General features: G+C 44.0%; 1 protein-coding gene across 1 annotated transcript; it reads left to right on the top strand.

The window, feature by feature from the left end:
- The first annotated feature begins 12,492 nt into the window (after window positions 1–12,492).
- On the top strand, window positions 12,493–12,978 carry LOC116968511 (histone H2B-like). The gene has a single exon (XM_033015278.1). The coding sequence runs from the start codon at window positions 12,497–12,499 to the stop codon at window positions 12,917–12,919; it is 423 nt and encodes a 140-aa protein (XP_032871169.1). The 5' UTR covers window positions 12,493–12,496; the 3' UTR covers window positions 12,920–12,978.

Genomic DNA, 12,978 nt, shown 5'->3' with positions numbered 1-12,978 from the left:
TCACGGTGAAGAATCGCTACCCTCTCCCACTCATCTCCTCTGCTTTCGAGCTCCTGGAGGGGGCCACCATCTTTTCGAAGTTGGATCTACGCAACGCCTACCACTTGGTCCGTATCAAAGAGGGAGATGAGTGGAAGACCGCCTTCAACACTCCCACGGGACATTATGAATACCTGGTGATGCCCTTTGGCCTCACCAACGCCCCGGCCGTCTTCCAGGCTTTGGTCAATGATGTTCTCAGAGACACGTTGAACAAGTACGTGTTCGTCTATATTGATGACATCCTCATATTTTCACGGACCAAGGAGGAACACGTACGCCACGTCCAGGCAGTTCTACATCGGCTCCTGGAGAACTCGCTCTTCGTTAAAGCTGAGAAGTGCGAGTTTCACTCCCCGTCAGTCTCCTTCCTAGGATACATCGTTGGCCAAGGGAATATCAAGAAGGACCCTGCCAAGGTCTCTGCTGTCACCACCTGGCCTGTTCCTGACTCCCGCAAGCAGCTCCAAAGGTTCCTGGGGTTCGCCAATTTTTACCGACGGTTCATCCGTGGCTACAGTAGTGTGGCCGCTCCCCTCACGGCACTCGCCTCCTCCAAGGTTCCGTTCCGGTGGTCTGCCGCGGCCGACGAAGCTTTTCAGACACTCAAGACATGGTTTACATCAGCCCCCATCCTCCAAGTTCCGGACTCAGAGAGACAGTTCGTGGTGGAGGTGGACGCCTCCGACGTGGGGGCGGGAGCTGTTCTGTCCCAGCGGGCTGACGGGGACCAGAAGCTCCATCCAATGCGCCTTCTTCTCCCGACGCCTGACCCCTGCTGAGAGGAATTATGACATTGGCAACCGAGAACTGTTGGCGGTTAAGTTGGCGTTGGAGGAATGGCGTCACTGGCTGGAGGGAACCGAGCAGCCTTTCTTGGTTTGGACTGACCACAAGAACCTTGAATACCTCCAGTCAGCCAAGAGGCTCAACTCTCGTCAGGCCCGCTGGTCTCTCTTCCTCACCCGCTTCAACTTCTCCCTCTCCTACCGACCTGGGTCCCGCAACGTGAAGCCCGATGCCCTCTCTCGACAGTTCTTGGCGAAGGAGGAGCCTGCCTCTGGCCCCAACACCATCCTCCCGTCCTCGCACAGGGTTGCCTCCCTCACCTGGGAAGTGGAGGAGAGGGTCAAGGCGGCCTTGGAGAACCAGCTGGGACCCAGCGCATGCCCTCCTGATCCCCTGTTTGTGGTTTCTGCCCTGCGGTCCGACGTCCTTCAGTGGGCCCACAGCTCTCGACTCACCTGTCATCCCGGCACTCAGCGGACCAAGGAGATGGTGCTACGGAGGTTCTGGTGGGCATCGCTGGGGAAGGACACTCGGGAGTTTGTCAACGCCTGTCCCGTTTGCAACCAGCACAAGGTCTCACACCAAGCTCCTGCGGGTCATCTGCTTCCACTGCCTGTACCCCATCGACCATGGTCCCACATCTCCCTGGACTTCGTTACCGGCCTTCCCCCATCCCGTGGTCACTTCGTGCCCCTGCCCACGCTTCCGTCAGCCAAGGAAACTGCCGAGCTCATATTACTCCACGTCTTCAGGCTCCATGGTCTCCCCGTCGATGTTGTTTCCGACCGGGGACCCTAGTTTGCCTCTGTGTTCTGGAGGGAGTTCTGCACGCTTGTGGGGGCCACCATGAGTCTGACGTCCGGATTTCATCCCCAGTCCAACGGCCAAACTGAAAGGAAGAATCAGGAGATGGAGATGGCGCTGCGGTGTATGGTGTCCAAGCATCCCTCCTCCTGGTCCCAGCAGTTGTTGTGGGTGGAGTACGCCCACAACACCCTGACAACCTCGGCCACTGGGCTCTCCCCTTTCCAGTGTGCCTACGGGTTCCAGCCTCCACTGTTCCCAGCGCTGGAGAAATAGGTTTCCTGCCCGTCCGTCCAGGCCTTCATTCGTCGCTGCCGCAGGACATGGACCCAAGCCAGGGCGGCTCTTCTCCGCTACGTGGACCGTTACGCCACGGCTGCCAACCGTCACCGCACCCAGGCCCCCACCTACCTCGTGGGCCAGAAGGTGTGGCTGTCGACCCGGGACCTTCCCTTGAGAGTGGAGTCCAAGAAGTTGGCACCCAAGTTCATCGGTCCGTTTGAGATCCAGAAGGTCATCAACCCAGCGGCTGTGAGGCTCAAGTTGCCTCGTTCTATGCGGGTCCATCCTACGTTCCACATGTCCAGAGTAAAGCCAGTCCGGGTGAGCTCCCTGGTCCCCGCAGTCCCTCCTTCTCCACCTCCTCGTCTCATCGACGGAGGCCCCGCATTTACGGTGCACCGCCTCCTGCGCTCCCGCCGTCGTGGGAAGGGTCTCCAATACCTGGTCGATTGGGAGGATTACGGTCCAGAGGACAGGTCCTGGGTTCCTGCTCGACACATCCAGGATGCCTCCCTCATCAGGGAGTTTCACCGGCGTCATCCCGACCAGCCGTCCAAGTCCGCCACTCCTAGAGGGGTCGCTGCCCCTGAGACTGTCCCCTCTTCCGTCTGAGGCGCCCAGTGACGACGAGACGGAGCCTTCCTCTGATGCTATGGAGGAGGATGCGGACATGGATGTCTCGGACGAATATTAGCCCTCCTCCGGTCCCCCTCCTCCCACCCAACTCTGCGTGGGATTGGGTTTATTTTCTTTATTGTTTTTTTTTTTGTTTTGGGACGTCAGGAGCCGTCCCTTGAGGGGGGGGGGGGTTCTGTCACAGTCTGCCCTCTCCTCATTCTCGTCCACTTCACCTCCCAGTACTTTACCACCGGTCCCTCCTTCTCCTCACCTGCCTGCCTGCCACTCCCCTCTCATCAGCCCAACTCTCCTCACCTGTTGCACTCAGTTGCCTCTGATCACCAATTAACCCGGTATATAGACTCTCCTCACCGTCCACACAGTGCCAGATTGTTCTCAGCATTCATGCAAGACTCTCCAGCGATTTCCCGACTTCCTGCCTGGTTTCGACTCTCCTTTCGTCTGTCCCTCGCTGGTTTGTTTGCATCGTGTGTTGGATCTCCTGGTGACCGGACCTTCCGCTATCCCGACTACGTCTCCTGCCTGCCCCTCTTCGGAACCCTTGCTCAATCCTGAGCCTCTGTGTGAGTACGGTATACCCATTCCTGTGTTATTACTCTGTGTTACAGTATCGTAATAAAGTTCATTACCAACTATACCTGCCTGATTCTGTGCTGCTATTGGGTCCAAGCTATACCCGTTACAGTGTTAGCTGTGAGGAGGATGCTAGGAGACTGCAAGGTGACTTGGATAGGCTGGGTGAGTGGGCAAATGTTTGGCAGATGCAGTATAATGTGGATAAATGTGAGGTTATCCATTTTGGTGGCAAAAACAGGAAAGCAGACTATTATCTAAATGGTGGCCGATTAGGAAAAGGGGAGATGCAGCGAGACCTGGGTGTCATGGTACACCAGTCATTGAAAGTAGGCATGCAGGGCTTCCGGTGGCGTGATGCTCTGCTAGCAGTCGCAAATCTTTTAGCTCCGCTGAAATAAATCGCGATTATTCGCGTAAAAATCAGGTCTGGAGGTCGGGACCGTTTTTAAAAACCTACCGGAGCATTGGGTCGCTGTGCTGGTGACATCATCAGTAAGCGCCGTGAATTTAACGGAGGGAAAGTCATTTTAAATGAAAAACACGTCTCCAGGTCAGAGCCCACAGAGGAAATCTACAAAACACCTGCTGAAGACTCAGAAACCTCAAGAAACTGTACAGCTGAACTCTGGAGTGGACTCTGGAATGGCTACACGATCTAAGACTGAGATGGCCACAAAAGAGAAACCCGAAATGGAGGACATAAAGAACTCGGTAAGAGACTTGAGAAAGGTCAATGAAACTGGAAATTTAAAAATGATGGAAAACATGGAAGCCGGTAATCAAAAAATCCTTGAGGGCATTGGGGCTCTGCAAAAAAGAGTTGAGGATGTGCAAGAAGAATTAACGGGGAAAATTAATAAGGTGGCAGAAGAGACCACAAAGATGTTTGAGGCTGTGCATGAAACTGTTTCTGCAAATGTAACTGCGGTGAAAGATATGGAAGCTGTTGTGGAAGAGATGACTGGAGATATGCAGGCGATGAAGTTAGAATTAGCCTCAAGAGTCAACTAACAAAAGTCTCTGATAAATGTGTCGACCTCGAAGCTCGCTCAAGACGCCAAAATATACGAATACATGGAGTAACAGAGGGAGCTGAGGGGGACAATACCTGTGAGTTCACTGCCAATCTAATCAAACACGTACTCAAGCTACCTGAGGCACCTGTAATTGAAGTAGCACATCGACTACCCAGATTTAAACCAAGATCACAAGGAGACCAAGCCTATCCACGACAGATCATAATCAAACTTCGGGATATCTCAACAGTGGAAGAGCTGATGAAAAAAATTAAACACGGAGAGAAGATGATATACAGAAATGATTCTATCAAACTCCTTCGGGTCTACCCTTACGAGATTGTGCAAAAGAGAAGAATGTTCTCACAGACAAGAGAAGCTCTTTACGGTGTCAAGGAAGCCATATGCGGAGTGTATAATCCGGCCAGGATGCGTATTACTTACAAGGGAGTTTCAAAAACATTTACTAATTTGGTAGCATCTCTTAAATATGCTCAAGAAATCGTGGCAGAACTCACAGCGTAGGAACAGAAGATTAATCACGGCACCAGGACGTTATGAACAAACTAACTTGCTTATTCCCTCAAAGAGAATATTAGAAGAAAAGAGAAATAACACCAATCTTTAAAAATTATTAAATGCAACAGCTTTTCCACGAGAAGTGTCTAGACATTATTATCTCCCCTTGGACATTGTGGAATTCAACTCAAGGACACTTTGTGTTCAAACGGGAAAAGACTGATAAACATGGGAGTGACGATCGGCTGAGCTGAATGGGGAAAACATTACAAGGATAAGTGTCGCTTTACGATCTTACGTAGTTTCACAAAATATAGAGAATTAATAATAATTAATAACTAACAATACTAATATAGAAATAGTAATGGAAACTAACTTGAGGTATATAATGGTAAAAATTGTAAAAATGCGTTGCCTGCTATATAACGCAGACAACACTAATCTTATGTGTTTCGCAGCTTGAGTGGGGAGGGGAGGAGACTCAGACACCTGGCATAATTCCAGGAGCCTGACTCTGGTTAACCCTTTCAGCGAACAGCTCACTATTAACAAAGCTAAAACCGATTATAAATAGTTAATAGATAAAGAGTGAGGAATATAGGTAATTGAATATATGATTAGATTTGATAAGTCGGAATGAAACATATATATATAGTGTAACTGGGTGAAATAGAACTAATTTGGAAATGGTATCGACCCCCTAGGTTTAGGGTAATAAAGGCAGCGGGGCTAACTTCATAACATCTACACCGGAAGCGGTATGTCGAATCCCACAGACGAGTGGGACACTGACTACAGTGTCGAATACTCAGACACTGTAAATTTACTTGTTCTATTTTTTTTTTTTAATCACAATAGGTCACATCTATGTGTTTTTTTTCAAGGAAAATCGTGGAAGGGAGCTACCAAAGAAGTCTATAATATAAACGCCCCCCAAATAACCAGAGTCCTGAGATATGGATGCACCGCAATAAATAAGGTCATTAAAATTGGTAAAAATGCATGACGACAATCAAAAGAATATGGGAGGAATCACACTGTGTAGTTGGAATATAAGGGGTATTAATGAACCTATTAAAAGGGGCAAGATACTAGCTCAGTTGAAATCATACAACACGGACATTTCGTTTCTACAAGAATCGCATCTTAAACATCAAGATCAGATGAGACTGAGGGCGAACTGGATAGGCCAAACATGTCACTCTTCATTCACTTCCAAATCTAGAGGCACTGCAATCATTATTCGTAAAGGAATACCATTTAAATCAAAGAATATTATATCAGATAAGGAAGGGAGATATCTTATAGTTTCAGGAGACATCAATACTACGCCAATTACGCTGGTAAACATTTATGTGCCCAATTTTGATAATCCCCAATTTTTTAATAAAATTTTGAATATAATTGCAGAATTTAATTATCAAAATGTTATAATTGGAGGAGACTTCAACTGTGTTTTAGACCCTTATCTAGATAAATCGATGCAAAAACAAAGAGGTAACATGAAATCTAAAACCAGTGAACTCTTACATACATATATAAAAAACACAAATATAGCAGACGTTTGGAGGATTGCAAACCCGACGGGAAGGGATTATTCGTTTTATTCAACGGTACACAAAACTCAGACCACTCTCCGTTAACTTTTGTTTTAAAATTAGAAGGAATGTCTATGAATAAATCGTTCTGGAGGTTTAACTCGCAAATTTAAAAGACCCACAAGGGAGTATATATCTAAAAAAACAGATGGACCTATTTTTTTAAATAAATGATACACCAGATATATCCCCCACGCTATTATGGGAATCCTTCAAAGCATTTATTAGAGGAGTCATTATTTCATTTCAAGCTTTTCAAAATAAAAAGAATAAGAATGAACAAAGACATTTAGAAGAACAATAAAACAATTAGGTACAGATAATGCTAAAGATCCAACTATGGATAAACATAATAAATTTCTACTATTGAAATTCAAGCTAAACAAATTATTGTCAGAGAAAGTTATAACACTATTTCATATTACAAAACAAGAACATTTCGAATTCGGGGACAAACCCCACAAACTTCTAGCACGCCAATTCAAAAAACGGGAAAAAGAGAATGCAATACTAAAGATTAAATCAGATTGAGGGGAATTATTAACACTACCCAAGGATATCAATAAAAGATTTGCTCAATGTTACCAGAATCTATACACATCTAAAACGTCAATAGACAATAATAAGGTTTCAGAATTTCTGGATAATTGTAACCTCCCTCAATTAGAATTGAGGGAACAAGAGGAACTGGGAGCACAAATTACTTCTAAGGAGATAGAAGACACATTAAACACACTTAAGAACAGAAAAACACCTGGACCAGACGGATTCAGTAATGAATTCTATAAATCCTTTTACGACATAGTTACTCCACGCTTACAGAAAATGTATACATATGTTTTTAAAGAGCAAAGATTACCTGAAACATTAGCAGAATCAACGATCACATTAATACTTAAAAAAGATAAAAATATAGAAGAACCAGGATCATATAGAGCTATTGCTCTGTTAAATACAGATCAAAAAATAATAGCGAAAACACTAGCCAGAAGACTAAGCAGGTATGTTAGTAGATTAATAAATGAGGATCAAACAGGATTTATACCTAAGAGACATTCATTCAATAATTTGAGACGCTTACTTAACATAATGCACTCACATAAATCTCATGACCAAGAGTTATCTATCATCTCACTGCACACAGAAAAAGCGTTTGATCAAGTAGTATGGGATTATATGATTAAAGTATTGCAAAAATTCCAAATGGGAGAGAACTTCATCGCATGGATAAAATTATTATATAACAAACCCACGGCTAGAATACTAACTAATAATATACTATCCACGAAATTTGAATTATCAAGGGGCAATACACAAGGATATTCACTATCACCACTGTTATTTGCTTTGGTAATTGACCCCCTTGCTGAAAAAATAAGAACACACCCGGATATTTATGGTTATAATACAAAATACTCAAATAACATAATATCTTTATACGCCGATGATGTACTATTGTACATCACAAAACCACAAATTAGTATACCAAACATATTAAATTTAATTGAGGACTTTGGATCCTTCTCAGGATATAGAATAAACTGGAACAAAAGTGAAATTATGTCGATAAAACCAAAAGACTCAACACACCTCCGGAAATTCCCCTTTAAAATAGCCACAGAAAAATTCAAATATTTGGGAATTGAAATTACTAGAAACTACCATGATATGTTTAAAGCCAATTATAATCCCTTACTTAAGAAACTAAATAATTTGATTAAATTCTGGAAAACACTTCCGGTGTCCTTAATAGGCAGAATAAACGCTATAAAAATGATCTTTCTACCACAAATCCTATACCTATTTCAATCAATACCTAAATATCTCCCAAAAAAGTTTTTCAAAAAATTGGACTCAGACATTACAAATTTTATATGGGATTATAAATCCCATAGAATACAAAGAGCACACCTTAATAAACGAAAAGAGTTGGGTGGTCTAGCGCTCCCCAACTTTATGTATTATAATTGGGCAGTAAATATTAAAAATATGATTCACCTGCTGGACAATTCTGCCCAGCAGGTGGACTGGATTGTAATGGAAAGAGAGGACTGCTCTCCGTGTAATATAGGAGCGACTTCTCTCTCCAATACATCTGAATAACAAAAATTATAATAAAAATCCAATTATACATAGCACAATTAGAACATGGAAACAAATAAAACAGAACCTAAAATTAAGAAACCTATCTCTTTTAATACCAATAGTTAATAATCCATCGTTAAACCATCAATTATAGACAAATCATTTATACAATGGGAAAGAATGGGAATCAAAACGCTTGGAGATCTGTATGAATTGGGAAAATTACTATCATTTCAACAACTACAACTGAAATATAATTTAAAAAATAATCAATATTTTAAATATCCTCAAATTCGTGATTATCTGAAAAAATACTCAAAAGACTATCATAATATGCGTACAGACTTACCGGATGAAGCAATGAAGACAAAGGCGGAATCAGCGAATCTAATATCGTACTTATATAACATCATCTTAAACATAGAAATACCCACAACTGATGGAATTAGAAGAGACTGGGAACAAGAATTAGCTATAAAAATTTCAAAAGAGAGCTGGGATAATCACTTACTACAGGTGCATAAATGTTCGATCAACGTACGACATACTCTCATCCAATTCAAAACATTACATAGACTATATTATTCAAAAACTAAAATAAATAAACTCTTCCCTAATGTCTCACCCATCTGTGATAAATGTCTGTGTCAAGAAGCTACCATAGCGCATTCTTTCGTTTTTTGTACAAAAATACAAAAATTCTGGAATGAAATATTTGACATCTATACAAAATTAATTAAAATAAAACTGGTACCAAAACCAGAATGGATTATTTTTGGAATATCGGAAGGTAACCCTGAACTAAACGTGTTTCAGAAGAATTTACTCAATTACGGGCTAATAATGGGAAAAAAGCTCATACTTAAATTCCGGAAAAATGCGCCTACACCAACAATAAAAATGTGGATATCAAATATGTTTGAAACACTACATCTGGAAGAGATGAGATTCCTCTTAGCAGGCAATGCAGACCACTTCCAAAAGACGTGGTCTACGTTTTTGGAACAATTATAAGCATAAGGTGCAATAGTAATTTAAAAAAAATTAAAATTAAATAAATAAATAAATAAATAAAAGGTGCCGGGATCTGGTAACGGGGTGTAAAAACAAAACAAAAAAAACACAACAAAATAACAAAAACAGACTTGGTTGGTAGTCCCCTTTCTGCGGAGATTAATGTTATAATAGAGCGATTGTTTCTCCTTTCTTTTTCCTTCTTTTCTAGGGTCTTCTTTCTTTCTCTACTTCCTTCTCTTACTTCTTTTCTAAGGGGCTTTCTTTTCTCAACACTCTTCTGCACCTTCACGACCCTTGCGCACTTTCTTTACTTCCATCTTTATCTTAAACCTCAAAAAATGAAGCGGTACAAAAAATGTATTAAGACATATGTGTTGTGTAGTATTGTAATTTACCGTATTTCTAATAAAAAATTAAAATTAAAATTAAAATAAAATAAAAAAAGAAAGTAGGCATGCAGGTGCAGCAGGCAGTGAAGAAAGCAAATGGTATGTTAGCTTTCATAGCAAAAGGATTTGAGTATAGGAGCAGGGAGGTTCTACTGCAGTTGTACAGGGTCTTGGTGAGACCACACCTGGAGTATTGCGTACAGTTTTGGTCTCCTAATCTGAGGAAGGACATTATTGCCATAGAGGGAGTGCAGAGAAGGCTCGCCAGACTGATTCCTGGGATGTCAGGGCTGTCTTATGAAGAAAGGCTGGATAGACTTGGTTTATACTCTCTAGAATTTAGGGGATTGAGAGGGGATCTTATAGAAACTTACAAAATTCTTAAGGGGTTGGGCAGGCTAGATGCAGGAAGATTGTTCCCGATGTTGGGGAAGTCCAGGACAAGGGGTCACAGCTTAAGGATAAGGGGGAAATCCTTTAAAATCGAGATGAGAAGAACTTTTTTCACACAGAGAGTGGTGAATCTCTGGAACTCTCTGCCACAGAGGGTAGTTGAGGCCAGTTCATTGGCTATATTTAAGAGGGAGTTAGATGTGGCCCTTGTGGCTAAAGGGATCAGAGGGTATGGAGAGAAGGCAGGTACGGGATACTGAGTTGGATGATCAGCCATGATCATATTGAATGGCGGTGCAGGCTCGAAGGGCCGAATGGCCTACTCCTGCACCTAATTTCTATGTTTCTATGTTTCTATGTAAGGAAGATAGATGGCAGGCAAACTTGGTCAGACTGATATCAACACGAGGATTCAGCATAGAGTCCTACATGCTGCATTGTGCACAGGTGAAAGATGATGTGTTGTCCCTTGAGCTGTGGAACATTTCTAGAATTAATGAGTCATAGAGCTTTATAGCACAGAAACAGGCCGCCTGGTCCACCTTGGCCATGGCAATCATGTCTGCATTCTGGGTCAGTTCCACTTGCCCACATTTGACCCTCATCTTCTAATCCCTTCCTATCCCAATATTGGTCAAAATATATTTTAAACATTGTAATTATACCTGTTTCCTCAGCAGCTCATTCCAGATATGAACTACTCTCAGTTAAAATGTTGCCCTGATGTCCCTTTTAAATCTCTCTCTCTCACCTTGGGCCAAGGATTCTTGTTTTAGAATCCTTTATCCTGGGGAAAATAAACTGAGTGTTCAATATCCATGCCCCTCATGATTTTTCACACTTTATTTAGGTCACCCCTCGACCTCCTATGCTCCCAAATCAATCCTTGCCTATCCAGCCTCTCCTTATAATTCAAACACACAAGTCCCCGAAACATCTTGGTAAACCTCTTCTGCACCATTTCCAGCATAATGGCATCCTGCTACAGCTGAGCAACTAGAACTACACACACTATTCCAGGTGTAGTCTAACCAATACAAAGCTGCATCATGATATCCAAATATTTGTATTCAATACCCTTCCCATTGAAGGCAAGTATGGCAAAGCCTTCACCACACCATCCATCTTACGATGTTCTAGAAACCATGCACCTGTAATCCGAGATCTCTGTTCTGCAACATTCTCCAGGGTTCTACCATTTATTGTGCAAGTCCTACCCTGGATTTGTATATCAGTGTGCAACACCTCACATTTGTCAGAGTTAAATTATATTTGTCATTCCCCACCAAACCAAACTTCCTGCGTATGATGTGCACAGCCTAAAGTTGGCATTTAATACCATCATGCTGGTTACCAAGCTCTCAGGTCTGGGTCTCTGCGCATCCGTCTACAATTGGATCCTCGAACTGATTGTGGACTTAGGGAGGGGTAGGATAGGGACTCACAATCCCGTTTATAGGGTCAAGAACTTCAAATTCGTGGGCGTGCATATTTCCGAAGATCTTTCCTGGTCCCAGCACACTGATGAAATAATAAAGAAAGCACATCAGCGCCTCTACTTCCTGAGAATTTTACGGAGAGTCGGTATGTGAAAGAGGACTCTCTCGAACTTCTAAAGGTGTACAGTAGAGAGCATGTTGCCTGGTTCGGCAACTTGAGCAACCAGCAACGGAAAAGAATGCCCCTTCTCGCTCACAGAGTCTCTCACCTGTTTTGGGCAGAATTTCTGGCAGTTTCCTGCCAGGCCTGAGTGACTGAGCTGTCAGTCTACCGGACCTGAGTGACTGAGCTGCCAACCCACCAGGCCTGAGCTGCAAGCCCACCAGGCCTGAGTGACTGAGCTGCCAGCCCAAGAATACATTCGGCCCACAATGTCCATACTATCCCTCTGGTAACCAGTCCCTTCGGCCCAAAACACCCATACTAGCGTTTCAGAAAGCCCCCTCCCCACTGGCCACCAATATTGAAATTGGTGGAGAGGTGGAATATTGCGTTTGGGGACCAGCCCTCCCGTGTGAACATGGGACCCAACGGGTCCCACTTCGTCTAGTATCCCTATAAACCTTTCCTATCCATGTAAATGTAGTGTCACGCCAAAGATACTGGAGCTTGGTGTGACGCGAACGTAGGCTGTGGAAGCGGCTTCTGATTGGGGGAGCGAGGGATTGCAATGTTTCACCGCAGATATCCAATCAGAAGGTTTATAGCGAAGTGTGATTCATGTCACCGACCACCCAATGACGATCCGCTCCTGCTCCATCCCTCATTAGCATAGGGTGACGCCGCTGCCTATATAATCCGCGCTCCGACTCCTAGCTGGTCACTTCCGTGTTTGAAATCCACCGAGGAAATGCCTGAACCTGCGAAAACCAAAGATGCTGTAGGATCTTTGCCGAAAACAGCCGCCAAGAAGGAAACAGCCGCCAAGAAGGGCGCAAAGAAAGCTTTGCCGAAATCCGCAGTTAAAGGGGGCAAGAAGCGCAGGAGGTCGAGGAAGGAGAGTTACTCCATCTACATCTACAAAGTGATGAAGCAGGTTCACCCGGATACCGGCATCTCCTCCAAGGCCATGGGCATCATGAACTCGTTCGTGAACGATATTTTCGAGCGTATCGCGGGCGAGGCTTCCCGCCTGGCGCATTATAACAAGCGAGCGACCATCAGCTCCCGAGAGATTCAGACCGCCGTGCGACTGCTTCTTCCCGGGGAGCTGGCCAAACACGCCGTGTCGGAAGGGACAAAGGCGGTGACCAAGTACACCAGTTCCAAATAAAGATCCACACATTGTTGAGAAAACACCCAAAACCCAACGGCTCTTTTAAGAGCCACCCA

This window comes from Amblyraja radiata, chromosome 45 (genome assembly GCF_010909765.2).
Source record: "Amblyraja radiata isolate CabotCenter1 chromosome 45, sAmbRad1.1.pri, whole genome shotgun sequence".
Lineage (NCBI taxonomy): Eukaryota > Metazoa > Chordata > Chondrichthyes > Rajiformes > Rajidae > Amblyraja > Amblyraja radiata.
The sequence above is the reverse complement of the archived record's forward strand: the minus strand, read 5'-3'. Positions and strand labels throughout refer to the sequence as shown.